Source organism: Antennarius striatus, chromosome 3, assembly GCF_040054535.1.
Source record: "Antennarius striatus isolate MH-2024 chromosome 3, ASM4005453v1, whole genome shotgun sequence".
NCBI classification, from domain to species: domain Eukaryota; kingdom Metazoa; phylum Chordata; class Actinopteri; order Lophiiformes; family Antennariidae; genus Antennarius; species Antennarius striatus.
Window position 1 is genome coordinate 18,120,867 of NC_090778.1, and position 14,134 is coordinate 18,135,000.

Consider the following 14,134-nt stretch of genomic DNA (forward strand, 5'->3'; position numbering starts at 1 on the left):
ATACAGTGCAGTTTATGGTGTAAACCGAAAGAAGCCGAGCGTACCTGAACGCGACTCACTTGGGAGCCGAGCGACCTTGAATGCCCAGGATGCTTCCTCCGTAGCGCATTCGTGTTCAAAGTTCGATAGGATATCTTTTATTAAAATAAAACACAGTGTCTATTTCTACCCCTTTTTATTCATGGTAAACAGTATACAGTGCAGTTTATGGTGTAAATTAGTAAAAAAAAACTTAGAACAAGTTGTTTTTTAAACTTGGAACGGATTAGAATTATTTACATTAATAATGGGAAAAATAATTTTGGATTGCGAACAACTCGCTTTTCGAACAGCCTTCTGGAACGGATTATGTTCGAAAACTGAGGGTTGACTGTATATGTGTTTGTGCATATATACATGGAAATGATTAATACTTTGATATATCTTACCTCGTCGCTGGTCCATCGGTTGGGAAAGGATGGCCGTAGTCTCTTGATGCAGACCACCTCTTTCATGTCTTCATAAGAAGGGTCTGTAGGAACTAACTCATGGTACGGCAGCTGGTACTCTTCAAGGATGCCTACAAGTAAGAAGCAAGCTCTGTTCATGTATCGTTTGATATTAACAAATTTGATAAATGTCCAGCCAAACTCCATGCTGTATTGCCATCATTGTACAAGTTTGGCTTTTAGGAGATGTTTGTCAAAAAATTAAATGTATACAGGAATTTTTTAAATGTATTTACCTCCTGAGATACAACGTCGGGCAATCTCCCAAAGAATGAGGCCAAAGCTGTACATGTCTGCCATGATATATGACTGAAAATGACTTTTATTCAGAGTCTCATCCAGCACTTCTGGAGGCATGTAACGCTTTGTACCGACCTTGGTGTTGGGTGGAATGTCAACCTCATTGGTGTCACTGCAGCAACAAGAGAAGACATTAACTACCTCATAGGATTGACTGTGGATATCTCTGAATCTTAAGTAATCTTTACAACGTGAAACATCTTCAGATTCAGAAAGGAACATTTATTTACATGGCAACTTTTAAACTATGACACTCACCTAATAAACTTCACTGCCAGTCCGAGGTCAGCTATACAGCAGGTCCCATTTCTTTTCACTAGTATGTTCTTACTCTTCAGATCCCTGTGAGCAATGGCAGGTTTGCCTTGGGTGCCAAAGATCTCGGTGTGGAGATGACATAGTCCTGACACAGAAGAGTAAGCCAGTCGTAGCATGGCTTTATTGTCCAGAGTTGTTGATTTGAGGTAATCGTACAAGGAACCATTTTCATGGTAGTCAGTGATCAGAAAGAGTTGGGTCCAGGAGCCAGTTCCTTTAATATCAGCAGCTATAAAGCCTGTTAAAGGATCAAAGAGTACTACAGTATAGCAAAACAATTTTTAACCTTCACCAAAGAAGTTTTGGTCCAGTCTGTTGTTTTATTTGTTTGTCAAATGAACAATGCAAAAACACTGGACAGATTTTTTTGAACGATGTAGCACAGGCCAAAACAGAAACCATTAAATTGCAGGGTGGATCTAAGGCACAGGACAATTTAATTTTAATTAGTCGTAGAATCAAGTTTTATTTTTCTTTTCTTTTTTCCACTCTGTTTGGAACATACATAATGAGTTGATGAGTCACGTCTATATTTGGAGTCGGTGAGGTATTCGCCTGGTTGCTTGAATTACCTTGTCTGAATGTTGTAAAAATGTGTTTACAACTATAAATAGACTTGACATTAAACGTTCAGGATGCTACATGTTTTGAGTTGCCTCATTTAACATGTCAATTTTTGTAGCAATCATATTAATTGTTGGTTTTGAAGACATCAAGATAAAAGATCTTTGTGCTCAATTTCATATAAACTACAATACTGACTGCGGAAGGCAGTTATAAAGCATCCAACTCGTCTTCTAGTTTACTGTTGAGTGATCTTTTGCCCCACAACCTCATTATTATGCATCTCATGATGTTTAATTATGCAAGCTTTGTGTTGCAATCTGTTGTTGTCTACTTTATAATTTGGTGTTGTGTAGTCTCTTGGCTATTACTGATCTGTTTTGGCATTGACAGCCGTGTGGTGCAGCATAGTTATGAATGGACACGGTCCAACTTCATCAATGGCATGTTTTTATTTTATTTAGATATTTATTTATTTATTTATTTATTTATTTATTTTTATCAATTCTTTTGGCTCTTGCTACAAAACTCATAGGCTTAGTAGGATGTAGAATTAATTTAATTTAAAATCAACCACCGATAAATGCAATCCATTTACTCAGTATATAATATAATAGAATTGTTGCAATGGAGCAATGAGAAACACGTGATTTAAAACAGTCGTATTTAGCACAAACAGTTACAGAGAGACAAACATAGAGACTAGAAACCAGTAACAAAAAGACATGACAGATACATCAACAAAAGATAGAATCTAGTCTTACCCAGTATATTATCATGTCTCATTAAGACAGTCTGGTAAATCTCACTTTCTCTGGACCAACTGGCCTCATCCGTGGTGAAGAAAACTTTAACAGCCACCTTTTCTCCTCTCCATCTGCCCATCCACACTTCTCCATACCTCCCCTTGCCTATCTGCTTCACCATCTGGATATGCTTCGCTATTGTTCTCTGCACCTGAAGCAAAAGATAGTAAGTGGTTATGTTGGGTCTGAGGTAAATGACCTTTCTTTTGAAAGTCAATCTACCTTTCCGTTTCTTTGTGTTGTTTTATAGAAAACAAGGATCGATTGGTTTTCCCAAGTACAATACACACAAGTATAACAACACAGAAAATACAGTATATGTGTGTCAAGTCAACTGTCATTTTATCCCTAAAATATTTTTGCATCGAAGTACATGAGATAATATACGGTAAAATGTAGTGCAATGGGCCCTAATGCTTGTTTATGTGGACTCTACTATTCATCTCCATGATTTAACAGGTCTTTCACTGAATTACACCCATCTTACCAAGAGGGGGAGCCCAGAGCCTGAGCCAGAGCTTTGCGACTGCTCTATGAGGTCTTTTAGTGATTCACCAGGAGGGCTGTAGGTCTCAACCTGCTCCAGACCAATAGTGTAGCGAGGACGAGACTCCTGACGCTTATACCTTCAAAGTAAAGAATGACAAAACATACCCTCTTAAAAAAAGGAAACGCTAAAAAAATATTTGCTACAAAATGAAATGTTATCTAGTAACGTTGCCAGAAGTGTGAATGAATCAGGACTTATGTTTGATGATGTCTCACTTACCTGAAGTAGTAGAAGAGAATAATGGCAACCAGTATTACGCTGCACAAAGGAACTGAGATCAACAATGCCATATGGTGGATCTTCGAATCTACGTAGACTAGAGAAGGAATGATGAGGAGGTGAAAAAAGGTGAAGGGGGTGATGAAGGAACAAAAGTAAAATGGAGCAGAGTAAAAGCACAATGGCACTTTTCTATTGCTTTTACTGGATATGATCTATAATGCAGGGATTAATGTTTATAAAAATGCACGACTTTAGCGTAAGAAAGTTAGGTGGACATAAACTCTAGAATACTTGTTACATCCCTCATTAAAAAAAATGAGGAGAAAATGGCAATAAATTCTACACAAAAAATAGTGATGCTTAGAAATCACTTGAAATAAGTGATGTACAATCAATCAAGACCAAATCATATTTCACTCATCAATTTTTCATTTTGATCTGGCAAACACTCTTTTCCCTGAAGGCTCTAGACAACAGTGAGAGGAAGCCCAAAGCCTAGTCGATGAATTCTCTTCCTGATCCCGCATGATAGGGTTTCAGATTGATTACTCTACCCTCGGTCTCTGCTGTGGACACTGATTTCCCAGGGAATCTAGGCTTACTATCTCTCAAACACACAATAAGACCCTCATGCTTGCACATGAAGTACTGAGTACTATTGAGGCCTTGGTATTCTCACAACACCAAGCAGCCTTTGCAATCAACAGGACAAGTTGACAGTAACTCCCACTGCCTTCAGCACTTAAGCCATCTTTGACTACGCTGACAATGTCATGATATTTCTATTTATGAACCCGGTGCAGTGTAACACGATCAGTCACAGTTCTTGGCGCAATCTACGGTGCATCATTGTTACGGTCACCTGCCAAATGGAAGAAGAAGTGGCCCTATGAAATCTTTCAAGTGTTTCATGAACAAAAAAGGAGCTATGAGAGGTTAAAGAGACTTACTAGGAGGTTTGAGTGGTGGCAGTGTAGGATGCAGGTTTTTGTTGCAGTAATCTTGCTCTGTACAGCATTCTATCGATCTTCTTTGACGTGAGTTTCCCGTATCCTAGTAGATGAAGATTTTTAAAATTCTTTATTCTTCATTTTTACTGTTTTCTTTGGTTGGTCGGACAAAACGAAGACTTAAACTGGGAAACTGCCGTGTATGCATTCAACTATACCTGCTGCAGTACTTTATAATTAAGAAAAATCAATGAAGAAGTTCCAAAAATTATTTCAGCACAAAGTGTGTCATGACAAAAGTCTAAAATGGGTAAAGCGTCTATTCATAATGGAGTTCTGAGACATAAAAAGCAAAAGAGACTTATTATATAGACTGTCATCTGTTGGCTTTTTGTCTGTTAAGCGCTTTGAAAAATCTCCAGATGTGATTAAGTGCTACATAAATAAAAGTTGATTGATCTTAAACTCATCTTCTCACCCGACACTGAAATTCTGAACCGAAGAGCCCAAGGCAACCTGCAGTCTGGACCGGTACCCCTCCATCCTCCTCCATCACCATGGTAAAGCAGTAGCCATCCGTCCTGAAGAACAAGATTTATCTAAAGCACGCAGTATTTTTTTGATATAAAAATGAACACATCAACACTAGTGGTGAATGCATAACTACAGGTGTAGTGCAGTTTAAATCTCTCAGAAGAATATGATGGTATCATTTCTCTACTCTCCCTCCTCGTTGTACCTGCATGTATTATTGGTTGAGTCCTCAGGGCAGTGATGATAACAGTGACACCACAGTTGTCTTTGTGAGGACAATGCAGGAGCAATGCTGCCACTAGTGTCTTTGCCACTTTCTGCTGCCTCCTTGTTGGATGCTCGTAACAGCATGCTGTCCAATATGTTTCCTTTAAGACAACAAAAAACAAGAATGGAGACATTTAGAAGATGTATAAAACTCATAAATCGCAAACAATATTCAGGAAAAACTGTTGCATTTCATAGGAGCAAGGAAATACGAATAACATACTGAATGTTCAGGATTTCCTGACTGCTTAAACTGCTACCTCCGCAACCTGAATCCAGATGAACCAGAACGAATGAACAAATGAATGAATGTTCAATAATCATTGTTAGCTTTTAAAGTCAAAGACAATGAGTGCTTGAGTATTGGTTTTCTAAATGATATTGATAGGTAATAATTAGTTACTTGTGTGTGCTTGCATGGTTGTCTGCGTCTCTGTGTGGCTCTGGCGTTGTGCCCGGAGTTTCACCCACCTCACGCCCTTAGTCAGCTTGGATAGGCTCCAGCTCTCCGCGACAGCTGATGAAGCGGTAAGAAGATGTATGTACTGTATGTACGTATGTATGTATGATCCTACTCTATGATAGTATTTTAAAATTATTATATTAATATATAAATAAATAATGCCATAAATGTGAGTGATATTAGTAAATATATGAATAAAAATATACCATCCATTCCAAGTTAAATTTGCATAAATATACAATTGCAAGTTGATGCTGAACATACAAAAAAAAATTATGAAGTCTCACCGCATTTGCTTACCATAATTTTGGTACAGAGTTAATTAAATACAAAGACATCATCTGGTGTGTTCAAGGTATGTTTTACTTCAACCACCATGCTTGTTTTCGAGAGAATCAAAGTTACGTGCACATTGTGGTGATGAGCTTGTCTTCACATCGATGCATACTCTGAAATTACATCTACAGTGCTTTCCTTTCACATTTCCACTTCCTATTTCCCTGTGTCAGAGAGCAGAAGGGACGTTATTTTGGTTGCATTTTATTCAAGATGAGACAACATCAGTCAAAATAAACAAGATGCCACAAGATATGCACCAAGGTAGAGGTAGAGACCTTCAAGGCAGTGGTCACTCAGTTGATATCTCTGATCTATCAACACTTTCTTTTCCAACAAAGAACTATTTGAGGAAGACGATTCCCAAAGCCTCTCATTTTGCTCAGACAAAATTTGTTATGAGCAAAATGATGAAAGATTAAAGAAAGATGCTACTTGTCATGCACATCATAAAGAGATAAAGAGGGTTACAGTGATAGGAGTGCTGAAAAATAGTTGGATATAGCAACATAGTCCTGCAAACTCAGCAGAGCTAAAAGTTCAGCAAACCTCTAATGGTCAAGATGAGATGTCATTTGTCTTGTATTGGCCCAGCAGAAGCACAATTCTGCTGTGCTTACGTCAGCTGAATATGACAAGCTGGAAAACTTAGAAAGGCTTCTGGAGCCATGTTGGTACGATGATACCCCTATCCTCTGTCAAACAGAATTAATAAAGCAGTCACTTTGTGACAAGGGTTAGTGAATTTTCACTGAGCCAGTTCTACATCTCCTCAACAATGCTGAGACGTTAATGAGAAACAACATTCTGATCCACTTTGTCCTGATCGTTGTGGTGTTGTGTGATCCTGATGTGGCACTTCCTAACCCCCAACTCATTTACACTCAGGTGTTTAAATGTATGAATGTGAGTGATAGAATGTTTAAATTACTGAAGTACCTACATGTAATTGACACATGGGTATCTAAATTAATTTATATGGTATATCTTGAACTCTGTTGATTGTGTGTTGTCTATTTTTAGTGAATTACTTGTATTGTTAATGTAGGATTTTTGTTCCTGTGACATAATTGTACATAGCCAATTAAAACACAAATGATCAAAAGAGAAAATAATATTCAGAAGGTTTACTCTTATCACACTTTTTTGTATTATTCTTATTTTATATCTTTTTCTGTACTGTTTCCATATCAAAAGAAATATGATGAAAAATAAGCAATCAGTGCTGTAAGAATTGTCCATTTGTACTAATGTACTTTAATATGCTGAATTTGATTTCTGTCATGAGGATCTCTTACTATGTGTTTGTTTCATGAACTCTGTACACCAAGAGGTTCCTCTGTGAAGGAAATAAATGTCTTCTCTGCTCAATCTCTATTTCTACTGGTATCTGATTACTGGGAATGAGGTGGTCAGAGTCAAAAATGGCAAATATTAAATTTGTGCATTCTGTGCTATTTGTTTTCATATTATATAATTATTACAAGGCAGGTCCATGTTCGATTCCTTTCTGTGTGGAAAATGTTCTCCCCATCTGCGTGGGTTCTCTCCAGGCTCTCCGGCTTCCTCCCACCTACAAAAGCATGCAGCTTAGCTGAATTAATCAAACAAAATTGTCCATAGGTGTGAGAGTGTTGTGTGGTTGTCTCTCCATACATGGCCTCGCGATCCGATGACAACATGTCCAGGGTGTTGTACCCTGCCTCTAGGCCTTAACCAGCTAGGGTAGGCTCCAGCATGCTCGTGACCCGCAAGGTGGGCAAGCAGCTGAAGACAAGACCATTACAATCGACCTGTCGTCAAGATGAATATCTGTTCCACATGAGCAGAGGACTCAAATGAAACATAACATAATATTCACAATTATTTTGTTGAAGCAGGCCTTAAACACTTTAAAAAAAACAAAAGACCTGGAATAAACCTCATTGTGTGAACAACTAATACTAAGAGTACTACAGATGCAGTATTTGCTTTGAGGATGTTGATAGAGAACAACAGAGAAGGCCAGAAAGAGCTGCATTGTGTTTTTGTACATCTGGAGAAAGCTTATGAAAGGATGTCCGGAGAGGAACTGTGGTATTGTATGAGAAAGTCTGGAGTGGCAGAGAAGTATGTTAGAGCAGTGCAGGACATGTATGAGGACTGTAAGACAGTGGTGAGGTGTGCTGTAGGTGTGACAGAGGAGTTCAAGGTGGAGGTGGGACTACATCAGGGATCAGCTCTGAGCCCCTTCTTGTTCGCTATGGTGATGGACAGGCTGACAGACGAGGTTAGACAGGAATCTCCATGGACTATGATGTTTGCAGATGACATTGTGATCTGTAGTGAGAGCAGGGAACAGGTGGAGGAGAAGCTAGAGAGGTGGAGGTTTGTCCTGGAAAGGAGAGGAATGAAGGTTAGCCGCAGTAAGACAGAGTACATGTGTGTGAATGAGAGGAACCCAAGTGGAAGAGTGAGGTCACAGGGAGAAGAGATCAAGAAGGTGGAAGATTTTAAGTACTAAGGGTCAACAGTCCAGAGCAATGGAGAGTGTGGAAAAGAGGTGAAGAAGCGTGTACAGGCAGGATGGAACGGGTGGAGAAAAGTATCAGGTGTGAATTGTGATAGAAGAGTTTCAGCTAAAATGTCAGGAAAGGTGTATAAAAGTGTGGTGATACCAGCAATGTTGAAGAGGAGGAAACAGAAGACAGGGTTAGATGGAGGCAACTGATTGGCTGTGGCGACACCTGAAGGGAAAAGCCTAAAGGAGAAGAAGAGGAGGAACAACTAATACTGTGAAATATCTTTCATTAGAATGAAAAGTTTTCTTTCTCTTCCAACTAATAGAGGAATAGAACACAGCTGCTGTCTCTGCACATCATTTTTCAAAAGGTTACTATTGTCACAATTGAAAATGGATGATGGACGTGTCTTCCTTCACGCCTCTCGAGATTTTCTTTCATTCAAGCATGATCATTGAGACCAGATGCTGAACAGCTGCAAGCAGAGATAGTCCTTTTCTCACGGAAATAAAGCACAAGCTGATACAGGATCTTCTCTCTGACTCCATTTTCAACCCTTTATTCTCAAGTTCATTTTATAGCATATGTGCAATGCTATAATTACAACAACAAAAAAACAGTTAAATTGTGATTTTTTTTTTCCTTGTTTATACCTAACTGCCTGGGCATCCAACTTTCTTATTGTTTATTTATTTATAGCTATGTGGTTTATATACGTAATTTTGTAATGTCTGAAGTACCTCCTCCTGTCTTCTTCAATGTCACCTACCTTTTTTCCATTAAACCCTTTTACCGAAGAAGAAGTGAAGAGCTACAAGTGTGAACAGACTTGTACAAACAAATAAAATGCAGAAGTCCACTGGTTACAGATGCACTACATGAAATAAGATAATATACTGTATGGATTAATCGGTATATGTATTTTTATTTTTGCAAAAGTGAATTTGTCTCAAATGGGGCATGATCTACAGAAAGCATCAGTCATAGGCAGTAATTGGCACATCTAGTTTTCTTTTTGACTTAAAATAAAAATTATGTATGTACTCCATGTACTAAAGAAAAAAAAGAAGCACATGCAAAAAATGTATACCCATCCATCGATTTTTCTTTTGTCTGCTTTGTATACAGCTGCTTTTCCGCTTTTCGGGAAGGACAAACAACCACTCACGCACATACTCACACCTATGGGCAATTTAGATTGGCCACACCACCCAAGTGGTGGGAGAAAGCCTGAGAACCCAGAGAGCCCCGGAGACACGGAGAGAAGATACAAACTCCACACAGAAAGGAATCAAACTCGCAACCTTCTTGCTGTGAAGCGACAGTACTACCCACTACGCCACCGTACCACCCCATAATAAATTATGTGTGAATAAAAAATTGACAAATATTTGAAAGCCAACCTTATATGTACAGCATGAAACTCCAGACAATAGGTATTTCTCATGGGTTTCAGTTTGTCTGACGTTTCCTCCTGGTTTTAATTAGCATTTTCTGAGCTCTTGCGGTCAGTCACAATATCATTACTATTTCAAAATCATCAATGTTTGCACAGAATAAAACTGTAAAACAAGGAATTCACACTGAATTACTTATTTATAATGTTAAGTTCTTGCATTTTGGTTTTAGTTTTGAAGTTAACATACTCAAAATTATTTCATAAACAACCTCATTACCAAAGACGGTCTAATTGCTAACTAGCTAGCATGAGCATAGATTTGCTGGTATCATGACTGGCATGTAGCTCATGGCATGCAAAGAAAATTATATATCCAAAAAATACTCATGATCTTCAGAATGTCTCTTCACTTTATTTCAAATGTTTAACTGTCTGTGCACTGCATTTACATTGTTTAATGTTCATTGATCTGCAGACTCACTAATACAACTAATACTATTAGAAAGTCATTGTTATTGAGTTAGTTAGTTTGTTCTTTTCTGACTGGACATTGCAATTAATGAGCAAATAGTGTCCAATAGATGAGGTGGTGCTGTTCATTCTTTGACTGTGATATGAGTTTGTCCTGACAATGAAGACTCCCTCTGTCCACACAGGTTTTGTAGGAGTAATAAACGACCTATTTTGCTTGCCATTCTTTCATTAATAAGAAAGTGTGTGCAGTATTTAATTATTACCATGTCTCATGAACATGATTGCTTCATACAACGACATTTCCTCAGTTTGAACAAGGGAAACTATGAATAAAACATAACTTTGGAAAATTCTTTCGATCAAGCAAAGTCCTTTGACATGAAGCGGTTTGGTTTCTAAATGTGTCTCTTGTACACAGTGTTGAGCATGCTGCAAACGAAGGCTGGTTGGGTTTAAAGGGGTCACATTAACAATTGACCGATTTGAGAGAAAGGGAGCGAGGAAATGTAGGAGGGGGAGAAGAAATGGGGATTAACAAACAAGAAGTGACAGAGCTGCAGGGAACTGGTGGGCAGTTGAGCAGCATACAGAGGGACAGAGCAGAGGCCACTGGCCTTCTCCACTCTCTCTCCCTGAGCGTCCTCCCTCCCATCACTCCATGCTCTATAACACTCGTTCACTTTGTGTCTCATTTCGAGGCAAACCTTTCTCAGCCCAAAAGTTTTCAGTGCTCTGAGTATGTCTTTAGTATTTATTTGCATATCATTTTGAAGATATTCCACTGCATTCGAGATTGCCATCTTATTATACGATAGCAGAAACTCTACCAGTACTAAAAATACAAAATTTGTTCTACTCTGAGTGGTGTCTCGAATTTATGATCCATGATCATTCTTTCATTGATCCTGACTTCTACATGAGCCTAGCCCATCTGTCAGTGGGAGGGAGAGGAACCGAGGTCAAATACTCTACTGTTTGGAAAAAGAAAAAAAATCTGACCCTGCATGTTCTTCATATCTTATCTGACAGAACAAAAATTCACTCAGTGCAGACAGAAAAGAATTATTTAGTCATCAAGATACAAAAAAATGCTTATATATGTGATATGTGTGTGTGTGTGTGTGTGTGCGTGCGTGCGTGCGTGCGTGTGTGTGTGTGTGCAAACATCGATTCTGACTGAGATTTTGTGGTACAAATTGACATTTTAACTTGGGTCAAGAAATGCAATGCTTCACAAATCGTTGTAGAAACCTTCAATGACTAATGGAGATCCAGTCCAAAGCTTACTAAGTACCACTAACGTCAAAACATGTCACAGGTCAAATGATGTGCGCCCTGAAACTGGCTGAATTTCCATGCACTGCACTGATTAAAATGTTTAAAACTTTTTCACCAGCATTACCTTCCAGATACCAGTATAAGCTTTCAGGTGTCCCCTCTGGGCTTTCTCAGGCTTGATGGGAGGATACAGGTGCTGTTGTAAACACACAATCAACCACCATCACCCCACAAACCCAAAAATGCTTAATGGACCCTATACAACAGTCCTTGCTTTGTGCAAATTTAAACACAAAAAGAAAAGATGATGACAGATGATTAGATGGATGCGCAGAGTTCCAGTAAGGTAGACGGAGTTGACAAGATGAGGACAGAACATTTAGTTGAAGATAGATAAACGTACAGAAAGATAGAAAATGATTTCATTAGTTACCCTGGCTATGTCAAACAATGCCTACCAGAAAAGCCCTTTCACCAAGCACATGTAAACATTACCCACCTCCCCTTCCACTTAAAACATTCTCCTCTGACAACGCTGCTCCCCTCCTGCCCCCATCTTTCCCCTAAGTAGTAGTTCATCTTGTCGGTGTTTGACAGTGCCATCGGTACAGCAAAAGAAAGATGGAAGGTTCAGTTTTTTTCTTCTCTCTCTCTCTCTCTTTCTCAGTTTCCATGAATTTTCAGTGCCAGGCCTTATCTCCATGCTCCTCTTATCTCCATGTTCTTCTTCCTGTCAATGTTATGATGAGCCAAGTCATCCCACATTTACAGGAATGTCTTAACGAACGCTGCTTTGTAATCTCGAGGCTGGGAAGCTACGATCATCGGTCTTGCTATTTTGACTAAACTTGCATTGAAATTCAAATATTCTGTCTGTGAATAGTTTTCCCTCAAAGGGTATTAGTTTTTATGACTATTTTTGTATGGACAACTATAGTTTGAACATAAAAACTAGCTATAGCCATTACATTAATATTTTTGTGTGTTTTATATATTTGAAAAAGAAAAGTACTCCGACTCCCTAAACTTTCAAATCTTAAAACTGAATGACGTTGTCAGCAGGATGTGTTTTTTGACACCTCCATCAAAGTAAGTATGTTTAGCTATCAATACTTTAGGTACACATTTGTGATCATCAATCTACTTCTGTAATTTGATTAATTAACTTGTTTTTCTCTACATGGTTACTACTGACAAGTGGTCGATGTATAGGGAGCATTTTTTGACATTTGGGGATTTCTACCCAGCACGGATCAACTTTTGGCCACTCCTACACTGGAAAATGCCATTTTGTAGCCTGTTTATCGTACCGTTGCAGTGTAAACATTAGTTCGATTTCCTTTCGGTTGTAGTTTCCCTGAGCTACCAATGTGTGTTTCCTTCAAAATTAACATTGCTTAGCAAAAACTTTCCTTTGATGGGGTGAACATTTTAAGAAACATGACGTTGAGGGAAAGAATATCCATATACTTGGAAATAGTAATTTCCACATATACCCATTGACTAGCTGTGAATGCCACAAAACATATATTCTAAAATGTTGGTTTTTTTAAACAGTAAAGCTACCAAAATAAAACTGGTGACAGTAAAGAAAGCTGAAGTTGCTTCTTGGCCTTTGGTCCTCCAACACAACAACATCATCAACAGCTCTTCAAACATTTCTTCATTATGTCAGTCTGATGAATGATGCAGTAATGAGCCAGTGCCAGTCTTTGGTTATACAGCAGTATCTTCCAGCGTTATGCTGGTGTGTGTGTGTGTGTGTGTGTGTGTGTGTGTGTGTGTGTGTGTCTCTGTGTGTGTGTGTGTGTGCGCGTGTGTGTGCGTGCGTGTGTGTGTGTGCGTGTGTTTGTAGGTGTTTGTGTGTATGTACAAGTATTCAGAAACTTTGAATTCATTCAATCAGACACGAGGAAATGATGAAATGGTCCTTTAAAGATACTTGATAGAGCAAAGAAAAGAAAAGAGTGAAAGGATACCAGCTGGTGTGGTCTCTTCATCAAAAGCTCCTTTGCTCCTTCTCAGGGCCATCTGTGGCCTCCTAACAAAACAACAGATATCAATTCATACTCTGGCCATTTAACTGGATCAATAGGCTCTGACTGTGTAATGGCAACAATCCAGATGCCGCAGGTTCAAGTCCAGTTCTGGAACTTTCTCCTGATATGGCTTGATGACAATATTAATTTTTCATGAAGACAAAAATGAAAGCGATATAAATAAGTCATGGGAACACTCCTTTTGAAGGGTGCATTACAACTCAATAAGCAAAATTCATGACTGTATAAAAAAATGTAATTAACAGGATGCAAATATAGGAGAAACAGCAAATTTTCTAAAGTTTTACTCAACTGCTTAATCTGATTCCTTTTAATTTAAAATGTGCATTGAGAATGATGAGCCTAAAATTATATTCTGTTCAATAGTAACCAGAATTGATGCATTTCAGAATGTAACCAGCCATCTCTCCTCCCACAAAATGTTTATGAATACAGTAACATGTGATCCTTTTCCATTTCAGCCTATCTTCTGCATTGTCCTCTCTAATACCAACTGCCCTCATGTCTTCCTTCATTACATCTATCCACCTTGTCTTGGGTCTTCCTCTTGCCTTCTTACCTGGTAGCTCCATCCTCAACAGGCTTTTACTAATATACTCACCATTTCTCCTCTCGACGTGTCCA

The 14,134-nt window shown here is 38.6% G+C and overlaps 1 protein-coding gene across 5 annotated transcripts in view; it reads right to left on the minus strand.

The window, feature by feature from the left end:
• Positions 1–14,134, minus strand: part of bmpr1ba (bone morphogenetic protein receptor, type IBa) — a 71,764-nt gene that overhangs the window by 1,938 nt on the left and 55,692 nt on the right. For 3 of the 5 annotated variants that reach the window (XM_068311714.1, XM_068311710.1, XM_068311712.1), the window contains 9 exons: positions 4,938–5,100; positions 4,677–4,779; positions 4,199–4,301; positions 3,246–3,342; positions 2,964–3,102; positions 2,435–2,627; positions 1,047–1,344; positions 725–900; positions 429–559 (listed from right to left, as the gene is read on the minus strand). In XM_068311714.1, coding sequence (XP_068167815.1) covers positions 429–559; positions 725–900; positions 1,047–1,344; positions 2,435–2,627; positions 2,964–3,102; positions 3,246–3,342; positions 4,199–4,301; positions 4,677–4,779; positions 4,938–5,083 — 1,386 coding nt within the window. In that variant the 5' untranslated portion in view covers positions 5,084–5,100. Of the gene's footprint in view, positions 1–428; positions 560–724; positions 901–1,046; positions 1,345–2,434; positions 2,628–2,963; positions 3,103–3,245; positions 3,343–4,198; positions 4,302–4,676; positions 4,780–4,937; positions 5,101–5,222; positions 5,269–5,402; positions 5,582–13,429; positions 13,515–14,134 lie in introns of those variants that run through there. The other 2 variants (XM_068311715.1, XM_068311713.1) reach the window with 2 other exon arrangements.